Below are 16,293 nucleotides of genomic sequence, written 5' to 3'. Positions count from 1 at the left end.
TTTGGGTGGGTATATATTTATTTTTATTTTGGTTTTTATGTACATTAGTGTTTTGCAAGTATATCTGTATGCAGGAATCAGATCCTCTAGCACAGGGGTTACAGACTGCTGTGAGCTGTCATGTAGGTTTTGGAAATTGAACCTGGGTCCTCTGGAAAAGCAGTCAGTACTCTTAATCACTGAGCAATCTCTCCAGCCCCTTGGGTGTTTTTTGTTGCTAATTTATTTTTGTTTATTTGGTTTGATTTGGTTTGGTTTTTCAAGAAGTGATTTCTCTGTATAGCTCTGGCTGTCCTGAACTCACTCTGTAGACCAGGCTGGCCTCAAACTCATAGAGATCCACCTGCCTTTGCCTCCCAAGTGCTGGGAATAAAGGCGTGCACCACCACCACCCAGCTGTTTTGTCTTATTTTGAAAGACAAAAGGAACATAAAATTAAGTGGGGACATCCAAGAGAAGTTGGGAGAGAAGGAAAACATCAAAATATATTATATAAAAATTTTTTTCAATAAAAAGTTGTGGGGTTTTTTTTGTTTTGTTTAAGGCCAAGGTTGCACAGGTCTGTGTGTATCGATAAAGCCAATGGATACAGCATTCACCTGTCATGGGGTGAACTGTGCCTTAGTGGTCACAGCTGCTGTATGATTTTGATTGGGGTAGGAATCACCTTACATGCTGGAGTCCACCCAAACATTATTCTCCTGTGCCACAAGCCCTGCTTAAGAGGAGCCCTGGTGGAGGTGTTCTGGGGGGGAGTGGCTGCTGAGCTGCAAGTTGCTGAGGCCATCTCTGGTGCCCACAGGCAATCTGGGAGAACCAGTTCTATTACCTCTTCGGGTTCCTGTTCCTTGTTTTCATCATCCTGGTGGTGTCCTGTTCACAAATCAGCATCGTCATGGTGTACTTCCAGCTGTGTGCAGAGGTGAGGGGAGTAGAGCAGTAGGTGGAGGAGGGAGGAGGGGACAGATCCAACACTGACCATCTTTATGGGACTGCAGAGAGTGGATATCCCAAGTGGGTATCTCCTCAAGCTGCCTTGCTCCCCTGCTCAAGCCATTTTCCTCTCCACTGGAATCCATGATGCCCCACACGACTGTGATTTGTCGGCACCACATCCACTCCAGGGGTAACTGCAGTTGGCAGTTGGATTAAAGGTGTGAACCACCACTGCCTGACCAAATGTGACTCTCCTTACCTAGAGTCTTGAACTCTGTTGACCAAGAGATCTGTGGGAAAATGACCTGGAGCCTATGCTGACCCCTCCTCTGTTTTCTTCGTAGGATTACCGCTGGTGGTGGAGGAATTTCCTTGTCTCAGGGGGGTCTGCATTCTATGTCCTGGTCTATGCCATCTTTTATTTTGTTAACAAGGTACCACCCTCCTTGAGCTCCCCCAAAACTCTCTCTGGGGCAGGATGGTTGGGGGTGGGGAGGAGGCTGTTGAAATAATCCAAGTGTCTAGATTGTGCTTTCATACTCAAAGTGGAAATGACCACAGTTATTTAGAACTGTATAGAATGTTTGGGAAACAAGCCTTAAGTCTGAATAACAGTGAGAGTTCTGCGTGCAGAAACCTGTGAAATACTTGGCACTAAAAGCCATACAGCGTGTAATCTCAGTGCTGGAAAGGCTGAGACTGAAGGGGTTGAAGTTCATATGTGCCGGCCTGAGGAATGTATGTATCAAGACCATTTCTGCTGTGACACATGTGGCTTTAAGTCCTGGAACCCTGGCGAGGGAAGGTGAGGGAATGAAGAGAAGGCAGACACAAGTACAAGACGCTGGGAGCAGGTGGGGTCTACTATCACTGTCAGCCTGGGATCTCTGTGCATTTGTTGTGTCTATATATAATATGCAGTGGAAGGGTAACCTTTGTAGGAGGTCTGTGTAGGCAAGCCGTCTAAGGTTGGAGGAAGTTGCAGTTGCCAGTCTTTGCACATACTGATTAATCATTCATAAATACTCAGACTCCTGAGGAAAGCTTTGCCATTCCTCTTGAGCCCAGCATCAAAATGTCAAAGTGTACACTCACTCAGGGCTTCCTCCACTCCCTGTTCATCTCAAAGGCAGTGAGCTACATTGTTGTACTTCTGCTCCGAAGTAAGGCTGGTAACAACATTTACCTCAAGACATAGGGGGAAAGGACAATAACATGAGAGTAAAAGCAGCTGAAAGAAATGAACAGAGATAGACTCAGTCTGGGGAAATGGCTTGGTCTATACGGTGTTTCTGTGTAAGCATGAGGACCAATGCCCCAGACCACATAGAAGCTGAGACCGGCACCATGCACACTTAGACACAGTGCTCAGGAGGCGAAGACAGGTTCCCTGGAGCTTGTGGGCAGCCAGTCTAGTCTGGTGAGTTCCAGGTTTTGAGAGGCCCTATCTAGCTCAGAAATAAAGTGGAAAGTGACTGAGGAACACACCCAGTGTTGACCTCTGGCCTCATACCCATGTGAGTACACACAAGTGTATTCACAGAAAGACCAAAGCAGACTGTTTACCATTGGAAACCACATCTAGGACCTCAGCCATTATGGCTCTGGGGTCCCCTTCTCTTCACTCAAGTACTCCTTGCATCTGCCTAGCAAAGGGAGAATGAACCAGGCTCGTGTCTTGGAGGCCTGCTTGCTGCATGAACGTGATCACACAGGTTAAGTGTGGGCTAGTAATCAACAGGAGTCTGGCTTAGCAGGTAGGGCGAACCAGACGGGCCAGTTAGAGGAGCTCAGGAGGTTTTGGTGGGTAGCTCACCTCCAGCACAAAAGGTTTGACTTTGTATGCTTTACTTAGGGTCTCTAAAGCCCAAGGGCAAGCAGTCCTCTGCTGGAAACCAAGTTATATTTGCACAGTAAGAGCTGCAGGGCCGGTGGGTAAACTCGGAATGCCCAAGTTTCCCCAAAATACCAGGTTGTGGAGAGGACTTCCCAGCAGATGGTCACATCTGCTTCAGAGGTCAGCAGACTGGTTCCCAGGCCAGTGGCCAGCTCGTGAAAGGACATTTATTGGAATACAGCCATGCGCATTCATTCACACGTCTTATCTACCGCTGTGATTAAACACCATGACCAAAAGCAACTTGGGGAGCAAAGAGTTTTAGTCCCATCACTGAAGGAAGTCAGGATAGGAACTCAAACAGGGCAGGAACCTGGAGGCAGGAGCTGATGCAGAGGCATTTTCTCAATTGAGGTTCCCTCCTTTCAGATGACTATAGCTTGTGTCAAGTTGACATAAAACTAGCCAGCACAGGGTGAGTGTCAGTCTTGTCATAGCTCATAGCTGCCTGGCATTAAAAGTCCATCCCTGTTTTCTGTGCCATCCCCCCCCCCCAGCTGGACATTGTCGAGTTCATCCCTTCTCTCCTCTACTTCGGCTACACCGCCCTCATGGTCCTGTCCTTCTGGCTGCTCACAGGGACCATCGGCTTCTATGCAGCCTACATGTTTGTCCGCAAGATCTATGCTGCTGTGAAGATAGACTGAGTGGCTGGAGCAACGCTAGGCCCACTCTATCCTCGGACAGGAAGCCGCCTGCATAGGGGACTGCAGGCACACAAATAAAATAACTCCTGCTCATTTGGAATGTAACTCCTGGCACAGTGTTCCTAGATCCCCAGGCTGCATGGGGGGCAGGAGGGCCTGTAGATACCCTTGCATTCCCTTCATCTTATTCCAGTCTGTAGGATACATTTTCCTGTGAGTTTTCTTCAGCTGAGAGGCGCCTTCAGAAGGAGTTCTCTGACCTGATAATTCAGGGGTTTTTTGTTTGTTTGGTTGGTTGGTTGGTTTGGGTTTTGGGGGGTTTTGTTTTGTTTTTTAAACAGATCCAGGATGGATAAATGTGAGGATTTGATCAATGTCCCCACCAGCTAGCTCCTCAGAGCTGTTGGCCACCCTAGCACTAACTGGAAGAGGAAACTCCAGGGCTGTGGTGAGGGCTCCAAGCCTCTCATTGCCCATCCTCGCCACTGATGGCCACGACACAGCACAGCTCCAGCCCGGACAGTAACCTCAGTGCCAACCAACCCCTGCTGCCCCCCCTCCTCCCGTTCTCTTCCCCAGCCTGCCCTCTGCCGCCCGGAACAGGGCTTCCAGCCAGACCTTCGGTCATCGTTTTGACCAGGAGCAAGCCCCAGCCTTGGTTACTACAAGGACATGTCCTGGTTCCCTAGGACAGCAGGATTCCCCTCATCAAAGCAACCAGAGTTTGCTGGCCACCGAGGAAGAGATGAGGCCTGCAGTGAACTGTTCTCGTGCCAAGAAGCCCTGGGCTAGGGCCAAGTGTTTCCAGAGCCAAGCACCCATGTGTGTGTCTGGGAAGAGGTGGCTAAGGCCACTAGGGTGCTCACCCCTCAAGATTGCTCCCCAGTCCTTTCCTCGGGAGGCACCGCCCTTTCTAAAGGGTGATGGTGGACCTCCTCTTCCTAACTTTCAGGTGTGGAGTCCTCAGATCTCTTCCTTGAGGTGGCCAGAGAGAGGTTCTCTCTCCTCGTGGCCCCTGACCTCAGCATTTATACTCAGTTCTTTTAGCGAGACCTGTCCCCTCTTTCTCCCACGCAAGTTCTTTTGGGGACACCCAGAAAACTCTGAGAAGGAAGATGGAAGGTAAGTTGGATTGCTCTTCTCCCAGTTCTTAGGAATAGGCAAGAAGCCAGTCCCCCAAGTTGGAAGGAGGCTGCCCTAGCTCCTCCCCCCAACTCCAGCCCCTGTGAACCCTGTGCAAGTCACAGACTTGCTCTTAAGTAGCAAGAGACCAAACGCACGCTGGGTGTAGGGGTCAGTAATAGCCACTCACCCTTGCTCCAGTCCTTTGGGACCCTGCTGGGAGACAAAGCTCAGGATGCTGCTTATGCTAGGAACACACCCTGCCCCTCACTGCCCCAGCCTCCTGGGGACCTGCCACCATCATCAATCAAATCAGTGAACCTCTCAATCTTGCCTCACAGTGGCATCCACCAAGAATCAGGCTGGAGAAAAGGGAGCCCAAAGAGTAGAAAATGCTTGGGAGTTACTTGTTCATTCAAATCTTGCATTTTCCCCTCTAAGGTTCTCATTTGGGGTGGGGGTGGGGTTCAAACATTGTCAATTTTTCTGACTTTTTAAATCATCATCATTATTTTTAATTAAAAAATGCCTGTATGCCTTTTTCTGGTCCAGTTGTAAATAAAAATGCCATTGTCCTGTTACATCTTGACTCATGTAAGAGTGTGGGGTTTGAAGTGTGACCATTTCACCTAACGGGTTGAGTAGCTGCTCTTGAAGCTCAGTCTCACATTCACATCCACGTTCTCTAGGATTTAGCTATTTGCCCCTGAATAAGCGGGAAGTGGCAAACTAGTATGGGCTTGGATAATGTTGAAACCTGGTTTGAAATTCCCACCTTGCTCCACTCTGTGTCAGGTAGAATGCTTTCAAAACAGTAGAAACCCAGAACCTGGGAGGCAGAGTTGGGTTTATACTGATTTACAGTTAGAGGAGGTATATTCCATTGAGACCAAGTCATGACAGCAGGAACTTGAGGTGGCTGGTCACATGACATCCATAGTCAGGAAACAGCTGTGAACACCAGTTACATTCCCTTTCTCCTTTTTAGTTCAGTGCAGGACCAAAGCCCATGAAATGGTGCCACACATAGTGGGTCTTCCTGCCTGGACCTGATCTAGATACTTCCTTGTATCTGGAAGCTTGTCTCCAAGGTGAGTCTAGATCTGGTAAACAGTCTAAACCATCTGAGGCCTCCTTCAATGGGAAGGCTTTTCAGATCTTACTGTTAGATTACACCATCCTCTGGACCTGGCTTCTGACCGGGTCGTGCTAGTGCTGAACTCAACAGTTGAGCACAATCTTGGAGGTGCCTGGCGCTGTGCACAGGGTGACAGTCAACTGGGGACATCTCACTCATTCATTGACTGCCAAGTCAGCTTCCTGGCTGGCCACACTGTCATGGACCACAGCCAGCAGAGACAACTGGAGAGCCCTAACATGCCCACTGTCTCTGTGGTCACTGCAACTCCTGCACTGCCACTGTGGCTTTTTAAAATGTATATTTATTAAGTGTGTGTAAGAGACAGAGAACCCTGTGAGGCACGGGGAAGTCGCAACAACTATGAAGAGTAGGTTCTAGCCTTCACCAGTCGATGCCAGGTCTCATTTCTGTACCTCTGCTACATATCCCAGACTAGTCCCTAAATTTCCAGGTGACCCTCCTGTCTTGCCCTCCCAGCTGACCTTAGGATGACAGATGAATGCCGCTGCACCTGGCTTTGGATATTGTTGTTTTTTAACGTGGATTTGGGGAATTGGACTTGGGTTGTCAGACAGACTTACACATTAGTGCCTTCACCCACTGAGCTGTCTCCCTGGCTCCTTCTTGAGCTTTGTGCATACCAGCTATATTCCCGCTTTTCAAGTAACTGTTAAAATCAGCTTTTCGAATCTCCATATGAACTTTGAAACTGTCCTCTTGACTTTTATAAAAAGCTTGTCTTCAATTTGGATCTTTGGGGAAGAATTGCTGTCTTAGCAAAGTTGTGTCTTACTTCCCATGGACATTCATTAAGGGTGTCTTTTGTTGCTTTTTTTTTTTTAATGTTTAAATTTTATTGTGGGAGTGTTTTGCCTGCATGTGACTATGTACACCTTGCAGAAGCTAGAAAAGGGTCTTCTAGAACTGGAGTTAAGGTTGTTGTGAGCCACCGTGTGGGTGCTGGGAATCAAACCAAGTCCTCCAACAACAGTAAGTGCTCCTCACTGTTGAGCCGTCTCTCCAACCACACTTGTTGCTGATTTGTAGTTTCTGTTGTGGGTCAAAGCTGTGTATGGTCTAATATTTTCAACTTTATGGAGACTTATTCTATGTCCACACTTATAAACTCTCAGGAAAGGTTCATATACACTGGGATACGTCCCTTGTACGTAGCCTAGGAAACAGGTCTTCAGAGTGAGCTTTGTATACACTGGAAAACAATGGGTCTTCTGTGGTTTTGGGTGGAGTCAGGTCATGTTGGCAATGGTGTGCTGCTGTTCAGATCAACTGTTCAAGAATCCCTGACTGCAGTTGTAGGCTTGATAATTGGATTGGATGTCAAACATTGTGGTTGTGTTTTTGGTTTTTTTGCTCCAGGATCTTATGTAGCCCAGGCTAGCCCCAAAGTTATGTATCTGGGGCTAACCTTGAACTCATGATCTTCCCACCTCATCGTGTGTGTGTGTGTGTGTGTGTGTGTTACTAGGGGACAACCCCTTAAGGCCACCATTCTACCACTAAGCTACACCTCTAGTGCTTTTGTGTGTGTGTGTGTGTATAATGTTTTATTGAGATAGTATCTCACACACAGATCAGACTGACCTTGGACTTGCTGTGTACCCTAGGTAGATCTAGAACTTTCCATCCTCCTGCTTCTGCCTCCTGGGCCTTGAAATTACTAACATATTCCAGTGATCTGACCCACCTAAGATGCCATAGATTGGACATTTTATCTCATAGGTTCTTAGATACACTTAATCCTATAAATCTGAAGTTTGCTCTGGGACAGTAAAGTACTTGGAAACATTTTTTCTCTGGGCTTACAAGATGTTTTATTTGCAAATCCACATGAGCTCTTTCTACTGGTAACGTTGGCTATACAGTGACACCTCCCTGGGTATTTTGCCTAGTACCCTGTGATGGCTGGCAGGATAGACACTGTGCCCGTGGGGGACAGCACACATGCCTAGCCCTTCCTGAATGTTCTTCACTTGGTTTCAGGCATCTTACAATGTGTTCAGAGTCTCTCTGAAGCTCTCCAAGGATGTCTGCAAAGTCTTACTTTATGAAAATGCTTGACAAAATCCAAGAGCCATGGTGATCTCTTGACTGTCAGCTTGGTCTCCTCTACTCCTGATAGTCACTGACTCTGGGACAGTAATCTCTCCTTACACTCCTCTCCATGAAGACCAGGCTGGCTTTAAGCTCATAGAGATCTGCCAACTCTGCTTCCTGAGTGCTGGGATTAAAGGTACGTATATGGTCTCACTGTGAAACTCTGGCTGGCCTTAAACCCACAAAGATCCCCCTGCCTCTGCTTCCAGAGTGCACCATCATGACAGACCTAAAAGATACATCCTTTAGCAGGGCAGGGGTGGCACTGCCCATTGAGCCACTTGGCTCTTTTCTGGTAGCGTCAGCTAAGCAAATAACTTGTTCCTGCCTTAACTGGACACAAGTCTCTAAAGTTGCCTTTTTGTCTAAAAACCAGAGACTCTGAAGGACTGCACGATGAGTTAAATGAGAGTCCTCTACATGGTAATCAGCTATTTCTTCCTGCCTGCTCTCGCAAAGAGTCCAGGTTCTGTTCCCAGCACCCACATAGGTAGGGGCTCATCTCAAGTCCCAATTCCTGGGGTTTGGAACCCCTGCTTCTGATCTCTTTGAACACCAAGAATGAACGTGATAAACATGCGAGACACACATGCACATAAAATCTTTTTTTAAAAAGCACTTCTTGCCTGCTTAGTTGATAGAGACTAGTAGTTTAACTTGATTTAAGGAATGTTCTAGAAGTCAATACCCTAGATCCCTGAGGGCCACCACAGCCCTAAAGGGTCCCAGGAAGTACTAGATTGTAGCCACTGCAGATAGGTACCTCCCCCATGTTTACTTTGAGCAACTTGCAGTGGCCTTCCCCTCTGTCAGTAATAGACTCCAGAGTGGGACCCAGTTCTAGCCAGCAGGCTATAGGAAAGGACAGAGGCCCCTTGACAGGGCTATCTCCCTTTGGAGCAGAATCAGGGTAGTTGCTGGTATAGCCAGCCCAGTGTGACCCTTGGAGCTACTGCCTTGGCCCCAACCTAAGAGTGAAACCAGTATGAAGAATGGCGGATAGGACAAAGTCCTTGAAGACATCAGTGCGCTGATAAACTAAACAACCCCAAGCCTGTCTCACCTTAGCAGACTCGTGTAAAGGAAAGGCTACTGTGTGAGTCAGTGAGTCAGATGCCTCCAAAAACATTGTCACTGAGTCAGTCTCTTAGAAGGCTAGAGGTGAACGTGGAGAAGGGACCCTCTAAATCAGTGGTTCTCAACCTTCCTAATGCTGTGACTCTTTAATACAGTTCCTTATATTGTGGTGACCATGACCATCAAATTATTTTCATTGTTACTCCATAACCATAATTTTGCTGTTATGAATCATAATGTAAATATCTTTGTTTTCCAGTAGTCTTAGGTGACCCCTGCCAAAGGGTCATTCGACCCCCTAAGAGGTCATGAAGCACAGGTTGAGAAACACTGGTCTCAAGGGACACTGTCTTCCCACTAAGGAATTCCCAGTTTCTCCTTTGGGGCAGGAAATTGGCTGAGGGATCTAAAAAAAACAACAGGAACACTTAGTGGGGAATGATGGAGGGCAGGAAGTGCCTCCCAGATGGTGCCCATTGGACCACAGCTCACCACCCCCACAGCTCCCACACCCCACGGTTCCACACCCCACGGTTCCACACCCCACGGTTCCACACCACCACCCCACACCTTACACCCCCCCACACCTTACACACCCCACGGTTCCACACCCCACGGTTCCACACCCCACGGTTCCACACCACCACACACCTTACACACCCCACGGTTCCACACCACCCCCACACCTTACACACTCCACAGCTCCCACACCCCATGGTTCCACACCACCCCCCACACCTTACACATCCCACGGTTCCACACCACCCCCCACACCTTACACACCCCACAGCTCCCACACCCCACGGTTCCACACCCCACGGTTCCACACCCCACAGTTCCACACCCCACAGTTCCACACCCCACGCTCCCACACCACCCCCCACACCTTACACACCCCACAGCTCCCACACCCCACGCTCCCACACCACCCCCCCACACCTGAGTCAGCTAGCTCTAGTGGGGCTGTGGGTGGGGAGTCGACATTCATACTCTAATCAATAGCTCTGCTGCTGAGCAAGGGGAAAGCTAACATGGTACTTCCTTGAGTTTTTTTGTGGTGAAATAGTATCCCTGAAGGAAAATATCAAAGTCCCCTGGGCTATAATCAAGGCAGTTGCTGATTATGAGCAATTGCCATAGTTTAGGAGCAGGTTTTTCTCAGATTGAAAGTAATTTGTCTGAAGTTTTATTTCTAGGTCAAAAGAACAGACACCCGAAATGAGGTGATTAAAAACGGCTCAATGCTTTCCATACCAGAGCAGAAGCCCCTGCTCACTCTGGCCTCCTTCCTCTTGCTTTGGAACCTGCAAGCTCAGTCATCTCTACAGGAGGGGTTGGGAATGGGAATTGCTCCAGTCCCCAGGCTGTCTGGAGAGTTCCTATCCCTTAAGAGATTTAAGCCCTGAAGTGCCTTCAGTAGCTCCATGCCTTGTCCACAGTCTTTTGCCCCCCCCCCTGGAAACCCTCCATATAGAGCAACTGAGTTCCCAACTGTGCCAAGCCTGACTTATTCCAGGTGAGGGGAGACAGTGAAGAAGTCCCTGAGGGTCCCAGGGAAGCAGCTGTTTAGCCACGTGCTGTAGTAGTGGGGCAATGGTGGCACACTCTTTTAATCCCAGCACCCAGGAAGCAGAGGCAGGCAGATCTTTGTGAGTTCCAGGCCAGTCTGGTCTACAAAGTGAGTTCCAGAACAGCCAGGGCTGTTACACAGAGAAACCCTATCTCAATTCTTTTCTAAAACAACAAACAAACAAAATGTAGTAGCACCTCAGTCAGTGTAAACCTCCAAATAAGATTCCAGTCAGTGGAAGGGGAGTACTACATGGTGACTTCCAGAAAGGTTTCACCGAAGAGATGAAATGCTTTTTCAGATGTGCTGGGAAACCTGAGTGCAGCAGTGAACCAGCCATGCTGATACCTGGAGAAGGCTCCAAGCAGAGGAAACAGGAAGCAAGACGATGGCAAAGGGTCTTGTGGGCTGTGCAGAGCCAGCTTGCTTTTGTTCTGTAAGATCTGAGCCCCAGGAGGGTTTGGAAAAGAAGGACATGGGCTGACTCATGTATGGAGATCCAGTCTCGCTGCTGTAGCCACGTAAACTCCCAAGACTCAGAAGTGCTGGTGGGCAAGCATTGGATCCTTGAGCTGGGGACAGGGACCTGAGCAGAGAGGGTATTAAGATGTGTGGGTAAACAAACGTGCCAGAAGCGAAGAGTTCCTTCTGCAGGCAAGGCTCATGCTCCACGAGGGCAGGGTGCAAGGCTGAGCAATGAGGGAAGCCTGGCACCGACTGTGCAGTAAGTAAAGCACCTGTTTCACTTCATTGCTCTGCCTGGGAGCTGGGAGAGGAGCAAGGCTGCTAAGCCCCAAATTAGGCAAGAGCCAGAGTGTACCTGACAACCACAGTGCTTCCCTGATTCCCCTGAAAACGGCAAGGACCCGTTTAGGGCATAGACGGGAAATCCAGATGGTAGGAGCCAGCCAGAAGCTAGTGCCAATGCTTATGCCGTACTTGGGAGGTGGCAGGACCACCGTGGGAGTCACGGAGGCTTCTGAGAAGGGTTACAGCCTGGAGAGGCAGATAAGGCCAACTGAAGATACTGGGGCCTCGGAGTGGCACTGCCCTCTCCTTGTTTACCGGCTACCCTAGGAGCCACGCCTCCTCCAAGCCACACCTGCCACTCCTCCCTGCTGTCCACAGAATAAAGCTTCAGCCTGGCATTCCACCCAGCCCTACACATCTTCCAGCAGGCAGTTGTGCTCAGCGCGCCGCATTTTCATACATCAGTGTCTGTATACTTAGGCAGTTTGCCCCGCCAGGAAGTGTCTCCTCCAGACTCACATTTTATTTGTATTTATTTGCATTGCTGGGATGGAACCAGCACCTCACATTCGCTAGGTTACTAAGAACTCTCACTGAGCTACATCCTCAGCCAGAACTCTGCTTCCTAAACTTTTGCCTACTCCTCAAAGGCCACCTCCAGGCCAGGCATGGTGGAACACGCCTTTAATGCCAGCATGTGGGAGGCAGAGGCCAGTCTGGTCTACATTAACCAGTTCCAGGCAAGCCAGGGCTACATAATGAGACACTGCCATCTCCAGAATCTCTATACCAAAGAAGTCTCCCACCTCCATCACCTTCAGCTGAGATGAACTACTAGCCATGCTGGATTAAATCAGGGTTTCTTCTTGGAGTGAGCATTGTGTGCCAGTGTGGCCTCTTGTCCTTGCCTTGTGATTTCTAGGAGTGACTTTTTTTCACTTGCATATGTGTTCCAGTGGGATGACTGTATAGTCACCCCTCATCACCCCGCCCCTCTCCACCCAACTACAGCTCTTTGGGCAGGAGCCATGCCTTGTTCTTTATCTTGTCAGACCCTCACACAGCACTCCATCACACTTGGATAAGGTCATTCATTCATGCTGATAATGGGGGGTGTTAGACGGTAACCCATGTGAGCAAAATATCAGGAGGTGGGTCTGTTCTCCTGATTGATGGGAGCATGGAAGAAATCGCACAGGAAAACAGCACTTGTAACAGAGTTACAAGTAATAAAAAGAATAGCCCCAAGGCACGTGCAGGGAAGGATTGCAAAGAGAGGTTATTTGAGACTTGAATAAATTGAAGGATCTAGGAAGCCAGATGTTGGTGGTGCACAACTTTAATCCCGGCACTCGGGAGGCAGAGGCAGGTGGAACTCTGTGAGTTCGAGGCCAGGCTTGTCTACAGCATGAGTTCCAGGACAGCCTCCAAAGTCTCAAAAAAACAAAACAAAACAAAATTTTGAAGGAACTAGACCTGTATCTGAAGAAAAATTCCAGAAAGGGAAAAGTGAGTGCAGAAATCCTGAAGCTGGAGCATGTCCGGTTTCTCCGGAGCAACAAGGTGTGTGTGTGTGTGTGTGTGTGTGTGTGTGTGTGTGTGTGTGTGTGTGTGTGGTGTCAGGGGGAGGGGGAGAACCAATGAACTGAGGGAGGTGGTGGAGAGGCCATAAGGGTGGGCAAAGGCAGGGCTTGGGCAGCTGAGATAAAGATCGGAAGGTTCATGTGTTTGCCAGTTTGTGAATAGAGGCTTTTAGAAGAGAGAATAACATGGTCTAATTCCCCCAGATCAAAAGGTTTTTACTCCTTATGGTTGTTGTTGTTGTTGGAATAAAGTGCCACAAACTATCTTCTGACTATACAAAGTCACCTAGGAACATTTCTCCATTTGGAAACAAAGATGTCAGAGTTGCAATATGGCCTGCAGGGCCCAGAAGCATTAAGACCATCCATTCCACGGTTACTTTTGGGGGATTGTTCTCACAGAACACAGTAACAATGCCCAGAATTAAGTCCTGCAAATTCACCAGATTCAAACTCTATTTGCAAGATGAAATTATAGCACCAGGCCACAACTTGATAACAGGCTTGAAGAGTCACAAATGTCCAAGTGCACAGAGCAGTTACAGTGGCCATCTTATAAATGTCCTCAGCTGGACACAAGCAGACTTGTACAGCTCACTTTCCCAGTAAGAGCAGAGGAGATGCACAGGTCTTACTCAAAAGGTGCAAAATGAAAAACACATTAACATTCTGCCCACACAAGCTCATAACTGGACCAGAAAACAGCCCAAAAAATGACAGTATTATATTTCTCTTCTAATTTACAAAATATATTGACATATCGAAAGAAAGCAAGACTGAGGGTTCTCGGTCCCCATTACTCTATGTCTCCCAGTCCTAGGGAGCAGAGAGTAGGGCCTTTCATGAGATAGAGACAACCTGGAGGGGACTTAGAGGGGCAGAGCACTTTAGCCTTTATCTACAAAACCCACGAGGGGTGGGGGACAAAGGAGGAGGAGGGGAGACTAAAGTTTCTTTAAACGAATACAGTGTCAAATGAAGTGATTAGCTGACCCTGTCCCAGGCCTGCACTGTACACCCTGACTATTCTAAGCCTTGCAAGGAGCAAGGCGGCACAGAGCACCAACAGTTCGGAGATCAGGGCAAGAGGGCAGAGAGCGGTTCCTGAGACAGTCTCCCTCTCTGGAGACAGGCAAATTCAAGAAAGTACCTCCTCAGCTATTTGGAAAAAAACTGTTCGTTCAGTCATTCATTTCAGAGTTGTCCCACTAAAACTGTGAGAGCTATGCCAGTGTAGACAGGTCACATGGCCAGAAGGCCCTCCTCCAGCACCCGCAACCGGGCAACTTAAAAACAGGTGGGTGTAGAAGAAGCTGACAAAGGATCTGACTTCTGTGTAGGTCTAGAAATGAGGAGGCTTCTGGAAGGATTCCCATCCCTACTCCTACCTTGAGCACATGCCTTGGTATGCCAGCCTAGTGCAATCTCTGGAATTAGGAGCTCTCACTTCACCGACAGGTGGCTTACAGACCTGAGAGCAGGCAACAAGGATGATGGTAGGCTGGGCAAACCTCCTCAAAGAGGCAATGGCCAGGCATGAGTGGGCACAGTATGGGTCTTCATGAGCCAACAGCAGTCTATGAGAGGAGCACATAGGATAAGAACAGCACGATCACAAACAATGCACTGGCCCCGGCTTCAGGCCCTAGGCTTCGCCCATGTCTGATCACTTGGCTGTCCAGGTTGCAGATGCCCAACAGTCCAGTGGATACAAACAGCTCTCTGGTGCTAGAGCCATGGGATAGCCAAGTCTGGTTGATCGCCAGGACCAAATGTACCCACTTCATCTTAGGTGATACACTTCAGCTTGGGATAATCAGTACAGTTGTAAAGGCCAGTATATCGTACCTTCGAAGCACTGAGCCTCAAACAGGCACTGGTCTGAAGCCCTGTAGTTATATAATGGTGTCAAGTGAGTGGAAAGGCTATGTTTTACAGGTGGACCCAGGCCACGCAAACGAGGGCAGTACAAGTCCATAGCATTGGGTGCCCGCTATAAGTGCAGTGGCATGTGAGAACGACAAGAACAGCATGATGGTTGCAACCATGGCCCTGAATTCACCAAACATGCTGAAGAGCCAGAATTCACAGGAGAGAAAGCAGACAGCAGAGCTCTGGACAAAATATAGGTAGGTTGACCAGCAGAGGAGTCCTATGTAAGCACCATGTATTTAGCCAGACTGGAACCCTTAGGGCCTAGGCTGAGCCTGTGGCGACCACCTTGCAAAGCCTGGTCTAGCTCTGCAGGACCTTTGCCCCAGTAAGTAGTATTGCAAAGGGTTGGGCCACAGGTCATCTTTAACGATTTGGGCCACTCTGTTAGCTTCTGGGAGGGTATGCTATGGATACCAGCTGAAGAAGCTTTGCATGGTGTCCTGGTTCCTGTGCATCAAGGCCGGGGGTTCCTAGCCTTGGTGCCAGCAGATGCGAGTAGTGATGGACACCACCCGGGCTGAGAATCTGCAATCATACTCCTTCACTATCATCTCATTTCGGAAGTACAGGTTGCTCCCAAACAGGAACTTGAATTTGCAACCTGTTCTGGTGTGTCTGAGTTCTCTCACTTCCAAATTCATCAGGTAGCCAAGCATGTCTTCATCCCTAGAGCTGATCATGGCTGATAGCTGTGGGTAGTTCAAGAAGGCAGTGCCCCAAAAGCCAGGAATGTTTTAGATGATGAAGCTCATGCGGGCTAGGCACAACCGGCACATCCTCCCAAACCTATGCTTCAGTCGGAGGTAGGCCCCATAAGCCTGGACACTCATGGCCTCTAGCTCCCACTGGATAACCTCCAGCGGATCTAAAGGTCTCAGGCTCACGACAACTTCTAGCTTCTCCCCTACCTCCACTGACTCCTCCGCAACTAAGGGCCCTCCTTGGTCTTCACTTCCTCGGCTTTCCCTCTGATCCCCACTTAAGTCCCCCAGCCCTGCATACAGCCCTCGGGAGTTCAAGACGCTGGAAGTGGGGTTCTCTCTAGTGTTTTCTGGGGCAGGTGGTGTGGTCCCAGGGCGGGCTGCGGGGTCAGAGGGGCAGTCCCTGGGGACGCTGCATGCCGGGGCCAGGAGCACATGCTGGTCTTGCCTGGGCGGTGGGTGCACGGTAGGATCCAGAATCCCCATTCCCTCGCCCGCCCGCCATCTCTCTCTAGCTGAGCCTGAAGAGTACCCGCAGGACTGTAGTCTGTTGTCGCAGTAGGACATTGGTGGCAGATGGGTCTCGTCTCTGGGGAGAGCTCCGCCCCTTAATACTCCCCACCCCACCCTTGCCAGATGTGGCCTGCTAGGGTCCCTCCACTGAAGAGGACGGGGAAGACCACCCGTACCAAACAGAACTGGTTCCAATTAGTAGGGCAGGTGATGAAGAAATGCAGGGCTGGTGTGGACTAGGCAAAAGGGCAACTGGAGCAGTCATCAAGGGACAGGCCCACTCCTCAACATGGTTATAGCCTCCCA

General features: G+C 49.2%; 1 protein-coding gene and 1 pseudogene across 2 annotated transcripts in view; one reads left to right on the top strand and one right to left on the bottom strand.

Annotated features, from left to right (window-relative positions):
- Nucleotides 1–5,183, top strand: part of Tm9sf4 (transmembrane 9 superfamily member 4) — a 43,821-nt gene extending 38,638 nt beyond the window's left edge. For both annotated transcript variants that reach the window (XM_051193162.1, XM_051193152.1), the window contains exons 16-18: nucleotides 803–922; nucleotides 1,281–1,370; nucleotides 3,331–5,183. In XM_051193162.1, the coding sequence (XP_051049119.1) occupies nucleotides 803–922; nucleotides 1,281–1,370; nucleotides 3,331–3,480 (360 nt within the window). In that variant the 3' untranslated portion in view covers nucleotides 3,481–5,183. The remainder of the gene's footprint in view (nucleotides 1–802; nucleotides 923–1,280; nucleotides 1,371–3,330) is intronic.
- Nucleotides 5,184–15,009: 9,826 nt separating this feature from the next.
- On the bottom strand, nucleotides 15,010–15,960 carry LOC127229006 (putative testis-specific Y-encoded-like protein 3; annotated as a pseudogene).
- Between the last annotated feature and the right edge of the window lie 333 nt (nucleotides 15,961–16,293).

Source organism: Phodopus roborovskii, unplaced genomic scaffold (genome assembly GCF_943737965.1).
Source record: "Phodopus roborovskii unplaced genomic scaffold, PHOROB, whole genome shotgun sequence".
Taxonomy (NCBI): domain Eukaryota; kingdom Metazoa; phylum Chordata; class Mammalia; order Rodentia; family Cricetidae; genus Phodopus; species Phodopus roborovskii.
The sequence above is the reverse complement of the archived record's forward strand: the minus strand, read 5'-3'. Positions and strand labels throughout refer to the sequence as shown.